This window comes from Rhagoletis zephyria, unplaced genomic scaffold, assembly GCF_001687245.7.
Source record: "Rhagoletis zephyria isolate East Lansing unplaced genomic scaffold, Rhagoletis_zephyria_1.1 Rzeph_scaffold_00172, whole genome shotgun sequence".
Taxonomy (NCBI): Eukaryota; Metazoa; Arthropoda; class Insecta; order Diptera; family Tephritidae; genus Rhagoletis; species Rhagoletis zephyria.
The window spans coordinates 35,009-56,405 of record NW_016157256.1 but is presented as its reverse complement, the minus strand read 5'-3'; the positions used below and the strand labels follow the sequence as shown (position 1 = coordinate 56,405).

General features: G+C 34.5%; 1 protein-coding gene across 2 annotated transcripts in view; it reads right to left on the bottom strand.

The window, feature by feature from the left end:
* The window catches only part of LOC108356428 (putative sodium-coupled neutral amino acid transporter 11), a 373,427-nt gene that overhangs the window by 324,368 nt on the left and 27,662 nt on the right, over positions 1-21,397 (bottom strand). For both annotated transcript variants that reach the window (XM_017607541.1, XM_017607548.1), the window contains exons 2-3: positions 17,412-17,471; positions 6,762-7,010 (exon numbers count right to left, since the gene is read on the bottom strand). In XM_017607541.1, the coding sequence (XP_017463030.1) occupies positions 6,762-7,010; positions 17,412-17,471 (309 nt within the window). The remainder of the gene's footprint in view (positions 1-6,761; positions 7,011-17,411; positions 17,472-21,397) is intronic.

The window sequence follows — 21,397 nt, the reverse complement described above, 5'->3', positions numbered from 1 at the left end:
ACTTATGATCACATATAAGTATATCGGTAACCGTTCTACCAATTTGTACCAAACTCGGTATGGTTATTGTACTTGCCACGTGTAAGCAAAATGTTGAAAATTATTGAAATCGGACTAAAATAACGGCCGATTCTCATATAACGGTAAATTTAAGAAATGCTTTAAACTTCAATATTTCGAAATTGAAGGACGCTAATTTACTCAAAATTGATACACCTCGGCTTACCATCTAGCGGAAGGTTTCGGAAGGGTGAAAAAAGATATATTTAATACTTGCGCCGGGTATTTAATGTTCGGCTCCGCCCGAACTTAGACTTTCTTACTTGTTAAATATAAAATTTGCAAGAACTACCATACTGCAATTTTATTTTTTAATGTTATTAGGCTCTTATTTATCCAAGTTTTCAGGTAATAAAAAAAATACAGTTTGGATGTTAATTGTTGTCGTAGAACTTTTTTTAATTTATAGCTTATTTTTATAAAGTCACATAACGCTGTTTGCAAGTGGACTACTCATATGAGAATTGAAGTCGGCTTTGTTTTTTGCTTAAAAAGTACTTGTTCTAACTTCTCTATGACTACGGGCCAATGTGACTTTAATTTCATCTTGTCTTCATTTTTCATCATATGGTATTTTTTAAACTGGTAAAGGTCCATTTCTACCTAAAAAATCACTTATTTTCTTTACCAGTTTTGATAATAATTATTGTATAATAAAATTTAACAGGTTTCCAGCCGGTTTCACAACAATTTGAATGGTAAATTTAATTTCCTGTCAATTTCTATATAAATTAAGAAAAAAAACTGAAATCAGTTTTCACTTAAATTGCTTTCGCGAAATTGACTTTTACAGAGTTAAAAACATCCCCCGTCACCCATTTTTTGTTTCAATTAAAATACGGCGCAAACTCTTAAATATCTCAATACATGAATAACTGGACTTGTACCACTTAAGAAAAACGTATCATATGTATGTATGTATATTAGGGTGTCCATTGTTTACCAAGGTTTTTCGTTTTGCAGCGCACCCTAAATTTTTAGTTTCTGACCTAAAACGAAATATAATACTAAAAAACTGTAATCTTCATATTAAACGTTGCCACAATGTCGATAAATTTCCCATTGAAAATTTCTACATTTTACATTTAATACTGTTTTTTCTGATCCAGTAGGTATATAGAAATAAGAGGTTTTTATTCTTATGGGAAATTAGGTTAAGTTCTTGAAAAGTATTCTTAGAAAATACTCATATAATGGCTCTTCATACGAGGAATTCAGTTTTGAATTGTTTTTTATTAGCTCTGCGGTAGATGGCGCTGTAGGCGAATTTTATTGAATTTTATTGAGTCATTTCAAATAAATACTAAAATTAGAGGTTTTTTTTATTTAGTCACGATGTGAAATTAATATTATTCTTATTACAAATACCAATTTTAAACACCGCAATCAATATTTTAAACAGAAAATAAATTTATTTATTTTATTTGGTTTTGTTCTTTTTTCTACTATATTTTCAAACTTTCCTTCTTTTTTGCTTTTTATTTCCATTATTAAACTCATCGTCATAATTATTTTATTACTCTCGCTTGAGTATAATTTTGCTATTTGGCAGTTTTAAAGGCTTTAGTCTGAAAATCGCTAGAACAACTATTTTGAGGAATTATTTCATTTGGAGGGTTTTCGATAACAGCAATTTATCACTAATTTTAATTTTAATTAAAAAATGTTTGATTCTGAAAGAAAATATCAACGTTATTGTTGGATATTTGTTAGTGATAATGGCTACAGGTTATGACGTAAATGCAAGCAATGACTTTGTAAGTTTTTCAAATGAAAATGATGACATTGATTTTGAAAATAAAATAAAAAGCTAAAAAGAAGGAAAGTTTGAAGAAAAACTAGACTAAAGAATGAATCAAAATGCAATAAATAAGCAAATTCCCGTTTAAAATATTAATTGCGGTATTTGAAATCACATCGCAAGTGTACGTCTTAATAACAACCTCCAATTTGAGAATTTATGTAAAAAAAAACACAATGAAATTCAATTAAATTGGCCTACAGCGTCATCTAGCACAAAGCTAATAATAAAGTAACTGAATTCCTTGTATCAAAAAACCCTTATATATATGTATAAGTATTCTCTAAGATCTCCAACAGCCGCACTCAGATGCGTTTAATGATTACTTAAGGTGTCCCTCAGTAACGATTTGAAAAAATTCCCCAAGTAAACAAAAACCTTTACTTAACTTTTTAACGAATGATTTTGAAATTTTTTGTTGGTGTTCAATAAATTTTAATATCGATAACCTTGCTGTAAAAGTGGGAATGGCCCATAGAGCAGAGCACTTTCGTGCCATTCAAGAGATCCGAGTTCAATCCTCGGCAACGAGCTTTCTTTTTAATCAATTTTTTTTTAAGTTTTACTGCTTAAAAAATTCATATTTTTTATTTCATTTAAGGTTTAGAAATTTTGTTGATTCATCTTTTCTCTTTCACTTTCAGTTTCTCAAATTTTTAGTTTTTCCTGTTTTAAAAAAAATATTTTTTTCATTTCGTTTAGTTTTTAGAAAACTTGTTTCTAAACGATAAATATAATGACACAATTAGCACATCTTTCAATTAGTTATTCGAAATACAGAAAATGGCTTTCAAGATAGTTGCCGAAATATAAAGACTTTTGTCTCGCGAAAGACTGAGGTGAGTTGAAATGCAAAAAATGGCCTGTTATTGGTATTGTTTGTCTTTTAACAAACAATTTACTTAAATAAAAAAATAATTTTTTCCTTTTTAAAGCAATAAAATCTATAAATCAAAAGAAAATTAGATCAAAAAAGCAAAAAATTCAATAAACACAGTTTATAAAAATTAAACCAAAAAATAAATAAATAAATAAATAAGGAAAATTTTCCTGCCCTAGGACTCGAGCTCGGATCTCTCGAATGGCACGCCAGTGCTCTGCTCACTCAGGCATTGCGTGTATTGAGCAAGTGCGCGCAAAATGATATAAATACTTAGTTTTATGTTTTATAACTGAACGAAAAAAGTGAGTGATGCCCCAAAAATGAAGGGCCGCAACTGGGCCCATACTTAAATTTTTTATTTCATAATCGATCTTTAGTTAAGTGCCCGTTAGAGCTAATTTCAGGAACGTTTCTGAGTGCGGCTGTAAAACTATCACTTGCGTTCGGTTTTACTCAAAACCGAGCCAACAAGTTTGGTTTTGTCGCATAGTGTTATCCGGCCAGTAGTGTACATATGTATATGTAAAAAACGAACCAAAAATATCAAAGAAAACGTTTTTGATTTGACTTTTATTAATACGTTTATGCTTCTTAACTACTCGGTTAAATTCTACTGGGGTCAATACACATTTTCTCTACATCAGTAGCAGTGTGACCGCGGGCTTGTAAAAAATTTTAGCAGAAAAGAGAGTTAAAATGTATCAATATGTATCACTTTTTTTCATTTAAGTATCAAAGCATCCATATGGAATAAAACCAATAACTTTTATGAAAAACCATTTTCCAAAACAATTTAACATTTATTGCACAAGCAAGTTGAAACTATTTCCCGAAAGTGATTTCCGCAAATCTGCAAAAAGGATTTTCTGACTGTTTACACGGGAAAGTAGACTTTCGATTTTGCATTTTGACAGCAAAATGCGTAGAAAAAGAGCTAGCATTGCCACGTTTAACCACACCTTTAGTCTGGTAAAATATGCTTATCAACAGCTGATTCGTAGTTTTTTCCTCTACAAAAAATAAATTGTAACAAAAAATTTAAGGAGTTTTATTTATTCAAATGCGTCATGCCTTTCGGCAGCGGGCGGATTCAAAATTGGATGAATATCGTACAGCTGATGGCAGACTACCAGAAAAGTTATCAATCTTCCACCACGATAATTCGGTAACCGGTAAACCGATGCTAAAATAATTTTACACAAATAAAAAAAATCGGGAAAATGTACCGCAAAACTCCGCATTCGATGTTTAAAAATATTTAAATCTTAAAAAGCTTGCTGAATGACTTTCTAAAACGTTATCATAAATAATCCAATAGGGAACAGATTCTTATTTGGATTTAATATTAATATTTCATCGATGTTTCCACCAGCACGCTTTCTTCTAAGTGAAAATATGGATGTCAAACTATCAAAGTGCCTGCAATAGATGTCAAGAAATAAGTGCTGACATATATTGCAGCCCATGAGAAATAGGCGGTATGCATTGGAAATATATTTTGTGACATGGTTATCACGACGTTGGGGTTTTCCTGTGGAAACAGGGCCTTACGGAGCACCGAGTTACCAAGCCCTAATTTTTGTTATTGAACATAGCGAAAATAAAAAATGCAACGCTCTGATACTATTCGTTTATTCCCTCTTTGACGTTTTTCGTCATGGACCATGAATCACAATACATGAAAGGTTTGTTCAGTGAACGACAATGGAGTTTGGGATGTACGTTGCCACAGGTGCACAACATGTTTTGTTTTTGGAAAATATCAAAATTGAAAAAAAGTATCTCTCCAAAATTATCGAAAAATGTATCACTTTTGATCCAAGTGGATCAAAACGGTCACACTGATCAGTAGAAATAATAATTTTAGTGTGGAGTTAACTCATGATTTAAATGAATGTGTGTAATTGGGAGTCAAAACGATCAGTATGATACTTTAAATTACTTTTCGATATTATAAAATGAAAAATTCTTAGTCCGATTCAATCGTTTTATTTTATGCAACCAAAAAACAAATGGTTAAAACAGCACACACTGGCAACTCAAAAGAGTGAACTAATTTTTCAACACTTGTTAAAAATTGACCGAAGTGAAGTATAAACATAAGCTTTGTTTCTTAACAGATAATTATCACAAAGTATCACTAATTTCTGCTGGAAAGCGTTTCTTAACCCAAAAAAAAAAATAGCAGAAACTAGCTGCTCGTTCTTACGCTCTGCTATTTTTGGCTTTACTGCTAATTTCTGCTAGTTAAATTTTTACTAGCAGAAACTAGCAGCTGTCAAAATGGATAAACAAAAATTCGCCCCAAATATTTTCAATTGTCAAATACACCGACCAGCTGATTACTAGCTAGTTTTGCGTTTCTTTACTTTTTCGTTATTTCGCTCTCTGTGAGCGTAATTCTTTCAATTTTCTCATTCTTCTTCTTCCTGATAATTATCTGCTAGAAAAGAAAAGAAACAAAGCCATAGTATGCGTCTCGTTCTTTTTTGACTCAGCCTAAGCAACAATTGTAGTGGGAAAGATTGGCCGAAGCAAGTATATTAATATCATTTTACGGAAGTCAATATTTTGCTTCTCTCAGCTACTTTCTTTCTGAATTTGTCCACAACTCACCGCGAGGAGGTAGCTTCAACGCAAGATCCGTCCTACTCTCCGTCTCCCCTACCATCAACGAAATCATCCATTTCTTTCTATTCACCATTTTCATAAATAGCTCCTTAAGCAACTCTGTTGGTGGCAGATTTCGATACAAAAACCAATTTAAATGGCTAATTATGCGGGGTATTTACGTAATACCTTGCTGGCTGAACTCGGATAAATAGCTTAGTTTGTGTTGTTGCTTTGCGTGTATTTCGTCATTTAACTGAGTGTTCCTTTGTAGCTCGGTTGCAAATGAATCCGAATAGGAAATCGGAATATAAGAAAGTAGAACAGTTTTTCGGTCTTTTAAGATGTAAAAAAAATGCGCACGCTTAATTAAAATTTTCTTTGGATATAGTTGGCCAATCTTAAATTTCTTGTTATACTAGCGAAGCCAATTAAATTCTCTATCATCTACGCCACACATATTTTCCAAAAGGCTTAATAATTTAGGATCTATTAAATAATTGATTTATCGACCACTTTTCATAATTTATAACAAATTTCTAAAAAAAAAATACTTTCGTTACAAACATCAGGATGAAGAAACGAGTTTACTTCCGATTTCTTTCTTATAAATACAATAAGACCCTAATTACTCAAATTTAATAAATGAAGACATTATGGACACTTAAGAAAAGATAAAAATAAAAATGGATTTTAAACTAATTTTCTGTACCCGAATCTTACCGCTACAGCAAAGCATCTGCATTCCCATTGCGCTTTCTGCTGAACGTGAGAAAATGAATACCAAAATATTTTAAGAGGTACATAAAAAAATATCAATTCTAAATACGAATGCTTTACTCCTATAAATACAGATTATATTTAAAAAAATCTTGTCCAGATCAGTTACGTAGTTTTCAAGATTAACGAGCTCAATAAATTTATGAGTAGATGTTTATTTTTTGTTGTATTAAGTTTACTGGGTAAGATGAACTTTTTTTGTAGCTGCATATGTACATACATATATACATTCGAATGCAGCGTCATGCTTTTAACCGCTCATTATTGTATGGATATAATAAGTATGGCTGACTTCCAAAACGTCAATTGCATTGCATCCGTACAAAGTTTAATGTTCCAAGACGCCGAACTACAATTGCTTGACAATGTATACTTGATCAGCGCATCAGAAACAAAGTTGATGCTTCGTTTGCTTTTTGGTTACCATTGGTGTTTTAAAAATGGAAAATGCCGAAATGGTGATCATTGCTTTATTAAATATTCAAAATATGCAATGTATATGTTTGCCATGTTTCGCAACTCTGCATATGCAAACAGTTTAAATACCGCTGTAGAACAGTATCCAAACATTGTATTGATACGTTTGGGAAGTCAGCCTATCTTGAAACGAATTCAAACTTAACTTACCATTAAAATTAGTGAGTAATCCGTGATAAATGCAACCAACACCAACAAGAGTAATCCCAATCCAAAACCAGCACGATGTAGTGCATATGGAATGCCAATAACACCACTACCGACAATAGAATTTATGTAGTTGAATGAGGCCTGTGGTAGTGAGGACAATGCGTCGCCATCTAATGTCGCTGACGAATCAATGTACTGTCCTCCCCCACCTGTGTGCGAACTCTGCTGATGCTGTGCGCAATGCTTAGCCTGGCAATAAGAAGAACGATGAGAGTTATTCGGGGTGTTATTTTTTATGATTTTGTATACATATCTACAAATGAACATACATATGTACCATAGTTGGGGTAGAGCACTAAATTTTGAGTGCTCTAGGCCAGGGGTTCCCAAACTTTGTTCACCGCGGTACTCTTGTTGTGCTAAAAAAATTTCGCGGCACCCCTACTCTTCAAATGTCTACCAAAACAAAACAACACAATGCAAACTGTATGCTCCTTTAGCTTTAGTGTGAGGACTGAAATTGTTTTGATGATTTCATTATTTCTTTAAGATTATTGAGAGCTTTTTACCCTGAAATCATTTGACGTTGACTTCACAAAAAGGAGAAGGTTATCAATTCGTCGGAATATTTTCTTATGTATGTTACCGCATAACTTTGGACCACGTTAACCGATTACTATAATTCTTTTTTTAGAGAAAAGGTGTTACCACACAGGCGGTTCCATTATAATTTGGTTTAAATCCGATCATTGGATCATGAAGATATAACCGATAATCTTAAATTTGTATATGAGAATTGAAGTCGGTTTTGTTTTTTGCTTAAAAACTATGTATGTATTTGTTTATGTAAGCATTTGTTGAAAATGCAGTCCTACGTAGAAATGTAAAGTGTCACTAGCATTTTTAATGCAATCTTGCCGACAGCAGTGTTTTCTGCTGCAGTCTTACATAGAAATGTAAAGTGTCACTAGTATTTTTAATGCAATCTTGCCGACAGCAGTGTTTTCTGCATACACCTGCATCCAGAACTCTCTTGGCTCCCTTCGTAGCATTTAATATTCAAAGTGCTGTCAACACTGATATCCAGAAGGTTTTCAAAAGCTTAATTTGTCATCCCAGTAGGTTAACTTTTCGGGTCACATGAAAACGGGTTTGTTATCCAGCTGTAGACATCCTCAGAGTCAATGTTGGGAAAATATTCGACAATGCTTTTTTCTAAACCTTCCCTGCGCGTTTACGCTAAAAACCCTATTTTTACACGCAATTTCACGAAAGCAATTTAAGTGAAAAATGATTTTAATTTTTTGAATTTTATAAGGAAATTGACAGAAAATAAAAAATCATTTTCCATTTAAATTGCTGGTGAAACCACCTGTTATTAATTTACTTAGCGTTAACTTTGAAGTTACAATGTACGATTTACCTTGCTTATTTATGGGATTTTCATGCAAAGTTCTAGAAGTTCTAAAATATACATGTCACCAATAAAAAAAATCACGACGTGCTAGAAAAAAGCCAAAGATGTATTTTAATTTCGCAGGCCTCTGTTATCTTCGCAGCGTCATCCAATACGGGCTTTAAATCTAGTGGCGGCATCTTCCTAGTCGCCACGGAATACCGACCGAATCATGCAGTGACTTCTCGTGGCGTTTTCTGCCCCTCGCTTCATCCTAGACATCGCTCCTTTCTTTTTTCCAACCACTGCAAATATCCGCACACTTGCTCCATTTCAAACAATTTTCATGTACAAATTTGTCGATAGCTTTAAAAATTTTGTCGCTAGTGGTGTAAGTCTCAAGTACTTCGCTCATCAAAAGTACTTCTTCGATTTGCATTCCGAAGGGTACCGCACTAACACGAGAAGAACATTAAGTCCCAGTACGTCGGTACTTTCGGCAAGTCGCAAAAAAAAAAATTCACAAGTTTTCAAACTTTTTATAAGTTCGTTCTCAACTGCCTCTAAAATCGTGTTAATTGGCTCTTTCACAGTGTGATTGTGAAGTTCCAAAGAATTAGTAACATATACACGTGCGCGAAGCTGGTGCGCTTGTCACTCGAACAGCCCAGCCCATGGTTGTGAAAAGTGTACGTTTTCAGCAATTTTTTTGAAAATTTTCTGATTCAATTTTTCATTGACAAAACGTACTGGGGGACTATGCTTAAGAGCGAAATGAGCTGCTGAAGGTAATTTTAATAAAAATCAAAAAATTTTGATTTTCTGGCCGCCATGTTGAAGTTTGATCAAACCGTTGCGTTGTGTATGGAAAGTTTAAAGAATTTGCCCTCACCACTAGTATACTCTAGCCACTAGCGGCACCCACTTTGGGAAAGCCTGCTCTAGGCATTTCACTAGCACTAAATACCCTCTAGGGTATGCTGCATTTTTATACCCGAGCGTACTTGTGTGGGTATTATAACTTTGTTCACATAACGGTTGCTTGTAACAGGCAAAACGAATCGAGATAGATATAGTCAAATGTATACATAAATGATCAGAATGAAAAGAGAAATCGATTAAGCGGTGACTGTCTGTCCGTACGTCTGTGCACACGATAGCTCGAGTAAAAATTGAGATATCTTAACGAAACTTTGTACGTGCACTTACTCGGACGTAGGACAGATGGTATTGAAAATGGGGAAAATCGGACAATAACCACGCCTAGTCTCATACAACGGTAATTTTCAGAAATACGAAAACTGCGATATTTTAGTAACTACTGAAGATTATTCACTCGAAATTGATATTTACAACAATTTTTAAACGGAAAATAAGAATATTATAAATTTTTGGAAAATGGGCGTAGCCACGCCCATTTATGGTTACATGTATATAACTTGGTAACCTCTGAACCAATTTCTTCTAAACTTGGTGCGGTTGTTAGCTTTGGTACAGCATACCAAATGGCCAAAAATTTTTAAAATCGGACAATAACCACGCCCACATCCCATATAACGGTAATTTAGAGAAATACAAAATCTTCGATAAATCATTAAATATTGAAGCTAATTTATTCAAAATTGATGCTTGCAACAATTCTTTACCGAGAAATACGTTTATGGGAAAATTTTGGAAAATGGGCATGGCACCGCCCACTTATGATCACATATATGTATCTCGGTAACCGTCCTACCAATTTGTACCAAACTCGGTATGGTTATTTTGCTTGCCAAATAAAAGCAAAACGTTGAAAATTATTGAAATCGGACTAAAATTTAGGCCGCTTTTAATATAAGGGTAAATTTCAAAAATGCTTAAAACTTCAATATTTCGAAATTTAAGGACGCTAATTTACTCAAAATTGATACACCTAGGCTTACCATGTAGCGGTAACTTTCGGAAAAGTGAAAATCATATATTTAATACTTGCGCCGGGTATTTAATGTTCGGCTCCGCCCGAACTTAGACTTTCTTACTTGTTTTCTTATTTCTTAGTTGAACTTTTCTTCTTCTTTTCCTTTAACTTTCTTTTAATTTTTAGATTTTGTTCTTAAAAGTAAGAATGTATATTCATATGCATATATTATATTTCCACATCTTTTAAGTTTTAGAAAATTATTTTATTCTGTTAAACGATATCCAAAAGAATGAGAAGCCGACCAATCGATGTTGATATCTTGACAGTTTATTAGCGAATGAATTCAAAGTAGAAATAGTGTTACCATATTTACATACATTAGTAAACAAGTATTAAGTTCGAAAAATGAAAAATATATAAGTGTTGCCACACTTTCTTGTGTACATTTAACACTCCTCCTCAACATTTATATATTTATGCACTGCAAGGATTTTTTTTTTTTTAACTCTAGTCTTTTAAGCCAAGTTCCCCAGTGAATTTACAATGACTTATTCTTTTCAAATTTTTGGTCAATACATCAGCTACCATAGCATTGCTTGGATAATAATTTAGTTCAATTTCTTTGCTATTGTAAACCTCTCGTATATGATGGAATTTAATGTCTATGTGCTTGCTTCGAGCATGATAAACGGGATTTTTTACTAAGCTCATCGCACTCGTATTATCACGGTTGATCATTATCGAGGCACCCTTATCAAACATTTTCATCTCTGCCCACAATTTTCGTAAATAAACCGCTTCTTTTGCTGCTGCCGAAAGCGCCATATATTCGGCTTCCGTGCTGCTTAATGCCACTGCCACCAAAAAAGAATGCATATCCTGTATATGATTTTCGGTCAGTAGCGTCACCGCCCCAATCTGCATCGACATATCCCATCATCCACTCGCCAGTTTTTCTGTATCGAATTTTCAAATTAACTGTCGCTTTAAGGTACCTCAAGATGTGTTTCGCTGCCGCCAGATGTTCAGAGTGTGGGTCGGAGAAAAACCAATGTCTTTCAGTACCTCATCAAGTCTTGAGTTCCAAACTCTGCCTGACTGCTTAAGGCCATACAATGATTTTTTTAGCTGTAACACACAGCCGTTGTCTTGCTCAAATATCTCAGGTTGGCTCATGTAGATGTCATCTTCGAGCTTGCCGTTGAGGTACGCCGTTGATACGTCGAGCTTATGAACGTACAACTCGTATTCTGCCGCTGTAGCCAACATCATCCTTATTGTAGCATATCTCACAACAAGTGAGAAAATTTCGCTGAAGTCAACCCCGTACGTTTGGCTGCAACCCTTTGCCACTAATCTTGCCTTGTACCGCTCGATTTCACCATTAGCATTCGTCTTCACTCAAACACCCACTTACATCCGATTGCCTTTTGGCCATTCGGTAGCTTTGCTTGCTCCCATGTCTCGTTGTGTACTAATGCGTTGTACTCCTCCTGCATAGCGATCCACCATTCACGCGCTTGCCTGCTGCACATAGCTTCTTTAACTGATACTGGCACTTTGACGTTTAGATCGCATGCCAAATTTACTGCATTTTGTTGTTTTCTTGGTCTGCCAGGTAAACCAGTTTTTATTACTCGTGGCCTACCACGTCGAATATGTTGACATTCAGTACCGCTGCTTATCTCTTCATCAGTTGAACTACTTTTTTCAGCACTCTGATCTACTGTCTCTACGGCATCTTCATAATCGGACTACACTCTCATTTCAGGTACGTTTGAATTTGAATCGTTTGAATTAATTGAAAAACTTGCTATCTCCATGGGTGAAAAATCGTTGTCATTATTTGTACCCACCATAATGGATTCATCGCACTTGAAATCGCTTTTTATAACTACTTTGCGCTTTTGTGTATCAAAACGTCGATATGCTTTCGAATCGATGTCATATCCTACCATGACGTACTCGTTGCCCCGTTGCTTGAACTTATTATGCTGCGATTTCTCCAAGGCTATCGCAAGACACCAAAATACTTTAAAATTCTTCACCACAGGCTTTCTTCCCATTATTGCTTTATCCCAATAGCCTTCATTTAGCCCCGAATTTACTAACATACACCGGGCAATTTCTACAAGAGTTTTGTTGGCGCGCTCGGCTACACCATTTTGCTGTGGTGTATATGGCACTGTGAGCTGATGCTTAATGCCACATTCTTCCAAAAAACTCGTAAAATGTCTTTATTTTGTTACCTGCCTGTATCTCGACCATTGCTTTAACAATTTAAATTTTTCAAATACTTGATGTTTGGATCGCAAAAAATAAACAAACACTGACCTTGATTTGTCATCTATAAATGTCAGAAAATATCGTGAACCACCGTGTGATTGCGTATTGAACGGACCACATACATCCGAGTGTACCAAATCTAAAATATTCTCAGCACGATTTTCTGAAGCAGTGAAAGGTTGAGAACATATCTTGCTCTTCATGCAGGGTACACAAACAACATCATTACCATTTGTTATTGGATCAATTCCACTCACAAATTTTTTATTTGAAAGTTCGCTTAGGCTCTGAAAATTAATATGCCCATACCTGTTATGCCAATTTATTGTATTTTGAGCTCGTGATAAATTACACCACTGTATATTCTCTTTATTCATGAACCAACGACTACAGATCACCTAATCAGCCATCGTTGTATTTGTAATCGATTTTCAGAAAAAAGTTTTCGTAGCGTTTTTGACGTTTTTCGGTTTTGTTTACACCGTCTTCTACCTCTTCGTAGTGATTTTTTAGCGATTGAATGTGTTTTCTGCAGCGATTTTAATTATAAAATTTGGTTTATTACATATTTATGATATAAAATAAAGTGCTGTGTGATCGGAACAAGTTTGTGCGTATGTTTGGTTTGCCAAAAGGCGTAAATTTGCGTGAAAAGTGGGTGCACGTTTGTGGCCAGAACGTTGGCATTGAAAAATCGACCCGTGGTAATGATATGCGATTGTAAAACACTTTCAATCATGAAAACCATATTTTATGAACTTTTTTTGCTAATTGTCATCAAGTTTCACTTTGTATATTTTATAATAAATACCAATTTAATCGCACTCAATCACCGCGCCTTTTTCGTTTTCTTTGTTTGTTTACATTCTTAGGCAGATGTCAAAAACACTCAGAAATATACTTTTTTCTTGCTTCTTTGATTAGGTGATCTTGTATTTTTGGTTCATGCTCTTTATTAACGTACAATTTATTTTCTTTAAACACTTTAAAAACAATAGAATTGTCAGCCTTGTCTTTCACCACTGCACAACCATTATCAAATGTTGACTGAAAACCTTTTTCATCAATCTTCGGAATTGAAATAAAATTCATGTGCAAATCTGGTACGTACAGACAGTTCGCCAATGCCCTTCGCTTCAACATGATATTTCCCCGCTAGCTCAATTTGTTCACTATGTGCGTTCATTCTGACGAATAAGTTTTTGTGAATACACATATGCGATGTCGCGCCACTATCAACGCACCACATACTAGAACTGCACATGATTCAATAATACAAGGTTCGATAAACTGACAGTTGTCTCTCTCGCACCGCTCCCTTAGCAGCGGCACCGTGCTGCTTCTTTGCAAATTCACTTGGGAAAAGTGTAGCTTTGGGGTGAATTAAAAGAATAAGCTTTTGTGCAATATGTTTATTTGTATATGCATATGAAGCACATTTAACTGATTAAAACATAGATGGTTTTTAAATTGATTGTTTACTTAAATTTCATAGTAGTTTCATTTTAATTCTGAGTCCTTTTGCAGTTTTTATACAGCTAAATATTACATAAATTACGTAATTCACGTAGATATATTAATATATCGTTCAATATTTAAAATGTCAGATTTCCTGCAAATACGTTGCTTTGTTCTCTCTTCTTTTCACTGTGCTGCATAGTGCCCTTTCTTTCCACAGTTAAAGCACTTGAAGTTTCTCTTTCCCCTATTTCTACCGTTTCGTTTGCTGTACTTGTTCTTGTCCCTTCTAAACGACCGCTACTATTTGATTTGCTCTTTTCGTAGTTCCTATTCGAATTAGCTCGTACCGCACATGCTTGCGCATTTTCGAAACCGTTATGGATGGCGTTGTTACAGTTGTCTTTACGACGCTCGCCTTCTTAGGTTATTTTAATCTTCAATGCATCCAATTTCGGTAGGTTATCTCTTGCTTCTAATGCCACCACAAGATTTTCGTATCTTCCAGGTAAGCTCGCCAACAGCTCCTATTGTAGTTCAATGGCCACTTCTGCCAACTCGTCTACAATTTTTGAAAAATTGTCCATGTGTTCGCGGATATCATCGCCCTCTGCCATACGTAGACCTAACAGCCTCTTAAACAATGAGACTTTTCTCACTGGGCCACTACTTTTATTAACCGACTTCCAAAAAAGGAGGAGGTTATCAGTTCGTCGGAATATTTTTTTTTTTTTTTTTATGTATGTTACCGCATAACTTTGGACCACGTCAACCGATTTCGATAGGAAGGGTAGTGTCTTAGAGGTGGTCCCATAGTAATCTGGTTAAGATCCGATCAGCGGATCATGAGATATATATATATATATATTTTTTTTATATGGGAGTTGAAGTCGGTTTTTTTTGCAAAAAATTACTTGTTTAAATATTTGAGCACCTTCCTCACTTGTGACGCCGTGGTACATTTTTTTATATGGTTCAGGCCAGTGTTGCCGCGCCCGAAAAATAAAGTTTAACAAAATCCTTCAAAAAGTTTAACAAATCCCGTTAAAATTAAGCAAGTTATTTATCGGGTCAACTTATTTGTCGGCCGCTGTGGTGTAGTGGTAAGCAGCGCTCGCTTCGGCTCTGCTGCCCCTGGGTTGAACCCTGGTCAAAGCAACATCGAAAAAAATATAGAAAAAAGGTTTTTCCTTAACAGCGGTCGTCCCTCGGCAGGCAATGGCAAACCTCCGAGTGTATTTCTGCCATGAAAAACAGCTTCTCATAAAAATATAATTTCCGTTCGGAGTCGGCGTAAAACTGTAGGTCCCTCCGCTTTGTGTGACAACAACAAGGCGCACGCCACAAATCGGGGGAGAAGCTCGGCCAAACACTAACATATGTGTAAGCGCCAAACTTTTATTATTATTATTTATCGGGTCTTATTAAAACGAAAAATGCCTGGTAAATTGGTTATAGAAATAAAAAGTAAGCAAGTCAGTAAGTAAAGGCGCTCTAAGGCTGAGTTTTGTCGTCAAAAGTAAGGATGTTATATTCTAAGGGCCAATTTCAAATGAATATTTAAACGGCACTTAAGTTTAATTGTGGATTGTTGTTTAAATGCCACTTAGGTTTCGTTGGGTTTCAGATCAACTTTGTCTATATATGCCAAACAATTGGCAGCATTGGCTTATTCTTTGAAATTGTTGTTGCATTTGCATTCTTGATTACATTTTGTGCTGAACAGCTGATTGTTTTTGGTGGAATTTGTTGGGATTGATTAAACAACCAATCAATCTTGGTTGTTTGGTATAATCACAGGCTTGCATATCTCATATTTAAATACAAAATTGGCCATTTAAGTGCGGACTAAATGTATGATCTGAAAAGGAATAGTGGAAATTAATCAACAATCTCTACTTAAGTAGGCAATCTGAAATCGGGCCTAACAGTTGCTAAATTTGAAAACTATTACACATTATTTCAGGCTTTCAACGCATACTCCTATAATAGTTATCTGCCCTTGCGCTAGTTTTTTAAATGCATGCAAAAAACGAGTTATTTAGGCATCATCCAAAATGCGCGTGTTGATCTTGTCACGCAAATGAAGGGACCTAAAGTTCGAGGTCGCCTCCGAACGGCAAATGGTTTTTATGAGAAGCGATTTCATGGCAGAATTACACTCGGAGGTTTGAAAATGCGACGACCGTAGATCGGGAATTGCGTAGTGCAACATTTGCTGGAACTTTATGTGGGATCTGGATGACAGTCTTCCTAAAATAAATTTGAAAAATTTATTGAAATAGTAACTCTTCTGACTATGAATTTTTGAGGAAAATTATCCTTTTTGACTATTTTAATAAAAATTATTAGCAAAACGAAGAAAAGTTTAACATTTTAACAGGCAAGAAAAACTTAATCATTTTTGCTTAAATTTAAGCAAAACGGCAACGCTGGTTCAGGCTCGTTGCCTTTACACATAGAATTATAGTTGCGATCGCTTTATTATTTTTCAATAACCATTCTGCCGCATTTTCGGCAGTTTCTTGCAATTCTTCCGATTCCACCGGCCACAAATCTTGGTGAACGAGCACACTGCGCATTTGCAGACACCAAGTGTCATAATTGTTCGCGTCGAGCTTTTCTATGTTAAAGTTCATTTTATCGCACATATTTGCGCAAATTAACAAAAAAGAATGATTTTAGTTTGCTTCGCGGCACTAACTCTTCTTTTTTGGCGAAGTTACTGCCCAACCAAGCGCTGGCCTGGGCCCATTACCTGTTAAACGATATCCAAAAGAATGAGAAGCCGACCAATCGATGTTGATATCTTGACAGTTTATTAGCGAATGAATTCAAAGTATAAATAGTGTTACCATTATTACATACATAAGTAAAAAAGTATTAAGTTTGAAAAATCAAAAATATATAAGTGTTGCCACATTTTCTTGTGTACATTTAACATATTCTCTTTTTTTTAAACAGAAATACTTTTTCTTATTTCATTTAGTTTTACGAAACTTATTTTATGTTTTCAAATTTATTTTATTTATTTAGTTTTATTTTCATTTTTAGGTTATATGTATTATTTAAAAAATTTTTATTTAGTTTCATTTAGTTTTTAGGGACCTATTTTATTTATTTTCTTTTTTATTTAAAATTTTTAATTTTAGTTTTTTGATTTTGCTTTAAAAATAAACATATTTTTTAATTTAACCTTTGGCATTCCCTATTGTACCACTTTCAAAATTAAGGGAACATAAATATTTCAAAGATACTAGTAGAGTACCGCAATATGTCTAGTAGGGCTATTTATTTTCATTACAGTTTTTCATATAGAACCTGATTCGATAAAAACCTGTGAATTGATTACTTACTGTGCAATTGTGTTTTTGTTTCCTCCACTTTGCAGTTTACTTTGTACGAACAGGGTTATGGCACTTTTTTTTATATTCGAAAAGACTGGTGACATACAACAGGCCTTGTTGTAAATTGTATTTTAATAACATAAGTATGCAGAAATGGACTATAGTGATTTTCTGTTTTGTATAAAAACTCATGATATCTTCATGGTTTCTACGGACTTTCAGTATACTATGGAAGATGTACATACATACATATATTTACCCACCTCCATAAGGTTGCTGATGTCATCAAAGGCATGAGTTTCACTTGCAGAGACATCGCTACCCTGAAATAGAGAAAAAATTATAATTTTTGTATGCAATATGACCTCAGAATATACGCATAATTTTCAACTTTAATTGTCTAATGCATTGCTAGACCATACAGGAGGTTAGTTAAGTTTTGAGGTTTTTTAATGCTATAATTTTAAACAGCAGCCGCTGTGGTGTAGTGTTTAGCTGGTGTTGGAAAACTATCGATAGTGTATACATTCGATAGTTTCGATATTGATAGTGCAAAATATTCGACAGTATCGATACTGTCGAAAGCTTGTTTTCACTTTGTCAAATTCAATGGCTTTTCTCGTCAAATATGTGAAAACACATTGTCAAATGAAACTATAAAACGGTTTCTAGCTTGACCTAGATCAGAATAATCTTCAGTCGTGTACATGTCCAGCTAAATAGGCTACTTGTCCGGTTTCGGCTCATAATATAATCGGTACAGGTATGGGAAAAGGAGATAGAATTGTGTCAAAATATGCACATTTCGTAACTAGAAATAACATAAAGATTATTTGTATAAAGAAAAAGTTCACAACATAGAACTTGTGTAAAACAAAAAGAGAACGTGTATTTCAATAACACATTTTATAACAAACTAACTTTTACCCGCGGGTTTCACCCCACGTCAGAAGGAATTAAAGGGGTCATGTGACTTGTGGTTCCGAAGTTATGGCTGATAAAAAATTCCAAGCCTATGTTAAGTGCTACGCCCCCTTTTACAAACTTATGTATATATACCTTACTATAAGCACCTACCATGGATATGTCTGCATACCAAATGTCATGTTTATGTGACTTATGGTTCCGAAGTTAAAACTGGTAAATATTCCACGCCTTTGGGCCTAGCCGCCCCCTTTCACAGTCTCATTTATATATATACCTTACTATAAGCACCCATCATAGATATGTCCGCATACATAATTTCAAGTTCATGTGACTTACGGTTCCGAAGTTAGAGCTGATTAAATAATTCACACCTATGGGAGGTGCCACGCCCCTTTTTCCAATATCGCCCATATTTTGCCATGAGTATGGAATTAATTTTATTTATCTCGACAGCAAGTTCCACAAATATTTCAAGAGATATACATGAAAATTTTAGTTAGTATAGGGCTGCCACACCCTCTTTTCCAGTACTGCCCATTTTTCTCTATGCCTATGGGAAGGTTCCCGGGGTAAAACGAAATAAGTGTGCAAAGTTTCGTGCGGTTCCGTGCCGCGGTTCAGAAGTTATAAGGTAATAAACAAACAGACATTCACATTTATATACATATATTGTAACGATTATCCTTGAAACCTCGTCCGGATTTCCCAAATCTCTCGGTTCGTATCGCTGGATTGTTAAATAAATGCAATCGATGACCAAATTGTAGTACAATTAACTTTATTGTTCAACAAACAATTTACAATACTCACTAATACAGTAAAAACACTTTACAATACTTGTTAAAGCAATAACTCACCTCGCTCTGGCGGCGCCCTTATATACCTGCGCTGGCACTTATGGCAACTCTATAACATTCTGAAGTTTATCGCTCATTCTCTTTCTCTCGCTGTTCGCAGTGTTCATCTAACTTGACGTTTCTCTTTGTGGAACATTCTACGTCGTTCCTCGAACATTCTGCCTATTTCTCGTTGTTCGCTTTGTGTTGCCGCAGTATTCGCCACAATATATATAGATAACATTATAGTTTAAAAAACTAAAACCTCGCTATTATAATCTTTTAGGCGCATCAATATTACATAGTTACGTCCCGAACTAATAAAAGGGAGGTAATCTATATATATAAAAATGAAATGTCATTCGTATGCCAGCGATGCCTGAAGGGGAATATTTCTTTTGTTTTTTGTACTTTCCGCAGTTATTTGTCAAAAATCGACGTCATGAATCGACGTAAACGACGAGTGCCCTTTACAAAAATATATAACTTGTGCAGATTGCGCATCATTGCATCCATGATAAAAATATAGTAAGGTAGAACCGCTGAGAGTCACTTTTAAGATTCTTGACGTTTCCAAACAATTTAATTTTTAAATTTACTCACAAACTCACACACACATTTTCATTTTCAATCTCAAGCAACAACAATTTCGAACAATTTCAATTTTTTATTTTCACTTTTATATGATTTTAAAATGTTGGCAAACTTCAAAAAAAAATCATGGCCGACAAATTGAAAGAACGGTTATACCTTGCTATGTTTTTATCATGATTGCATCTACATTTCTAATCCGATTTTCATTATCTTTGGCTCAAAATTTACTGTAATGATATATTTTCTTTATCGAATTTTTAAACTAATGAAAAAAATAATCAAATAAAACTGCGTATTTGATTGAAAATCTCGCTTTTTTCGACTTTGACGACAAAATGCAAATGGTCGCCTGTAGCACTAATAATTTTCATTGAAGTCGCCACAAGTTATATATTTTGGTAAGAGCCACATCAATACCCTTCGAGATGTAAGTCGCTTACGTTGATTGGGAGATTTTTTCATGAGATATTGAAGAAAAGCTACGAAAAGTACCAAGAAACACTTTTTTTAAAAAATCCATCCATTGTCCGATAATTTAAAAATAACGAATAAAATGAATGAATGTGAAAGTATGTATGTATGTGCCAGGTTGCAGCCTAAACGGACGGACAGNGATAACATTATAGTTTAAAAAACTAAAACCTCGCTATTATAATCTTTTAGGCGCATCAATATTACATAGTTACGTCCCGAACTAATAAAAGGGAGGTAATCTATATATATAAAAATGAAATGTCATTCGTATGCCAGCGATGCCTGAAGGGGAATATTTCTTTTGTTTTTTGTACTTTCCGCAGTTATTTGTCAAAAATCGACGTCATGAATCGACGTAAACGACGAGTGCCCTTTACAAAAATATATAACTTGTGCAGATTGCGCATCATTGCATCCATGATAAAAATATAGTAAGGTAGAACCGCTGAGAGTCACTTTTAAGATTCTTGACGTTTCCAAACAATTTAATTTTTAAATTTACTCACAAACTCACACACACATTTTCATTTTCAATCTCAAGCAACAACCATTTCGAACAATTTCAATTTTTTATTTTCACTTTTATATGATTTTAAAATGTTGGCAAACTTCAAAAAAAAATCATGGCCGACAAATTGAGAGAACGGTTATACCTTGCTATGTTTTTATCATGCTAGCATCTACATTTCTAATCCGATTTTCATTATCTTTGGCTCAAAATTTACTGTAATGATATATTTTCTTTATCGAATTTTTAAACTAATGAAAAAAATAATCAAATAAAACTGCGTATTTGATTGAAAATCTCGCTTTTTTCGACTTTGACGACAAAATGCAAATGGTCGCCTGTAGCACTAATAATTTTCATTGAAGTCGCCACAAGTTATATATTTTGGTAAGAGCCACATCAATACCCTTCGAGATGTAAGTCGCTTACGTTGATTGGGAGATTTTTTCATGAGATATTGAAGAAAAGCTACGAAAAGTACCAAGAAACACTTTTTTTAAAAAATCCATCCATTGTCCGATAATTTAAAAATAACGAATAAAATGAATGAATGTGAAAGTATGTATGTATGTGCCAGGTTGCAGCCTAAACGGACGGACAGAATCGAACAAAATTTTGACAGAGTATTGTCATGACACCTGGGCCTATAATAGAGTAAAAAATTGAGATTCGACAAGGGGCGTGGCATCTCCCATAGGCGTGAAATTTTTAATCAGCCATAGCTTCGAAACTAAAAGTCACATGAACTTGAAATTTGGTATGCAGTCATATANGCCCTTTACAAAAATATATAACTTGTGCAGATTGCGCATCATTGCATCCATGATAAAAATATAGTAAGGTAGAACCGCTGAGAGTCACTTTTAAAATTCTTGACGTTTCCAAACAATTTAATTTTTAAATTTACTCA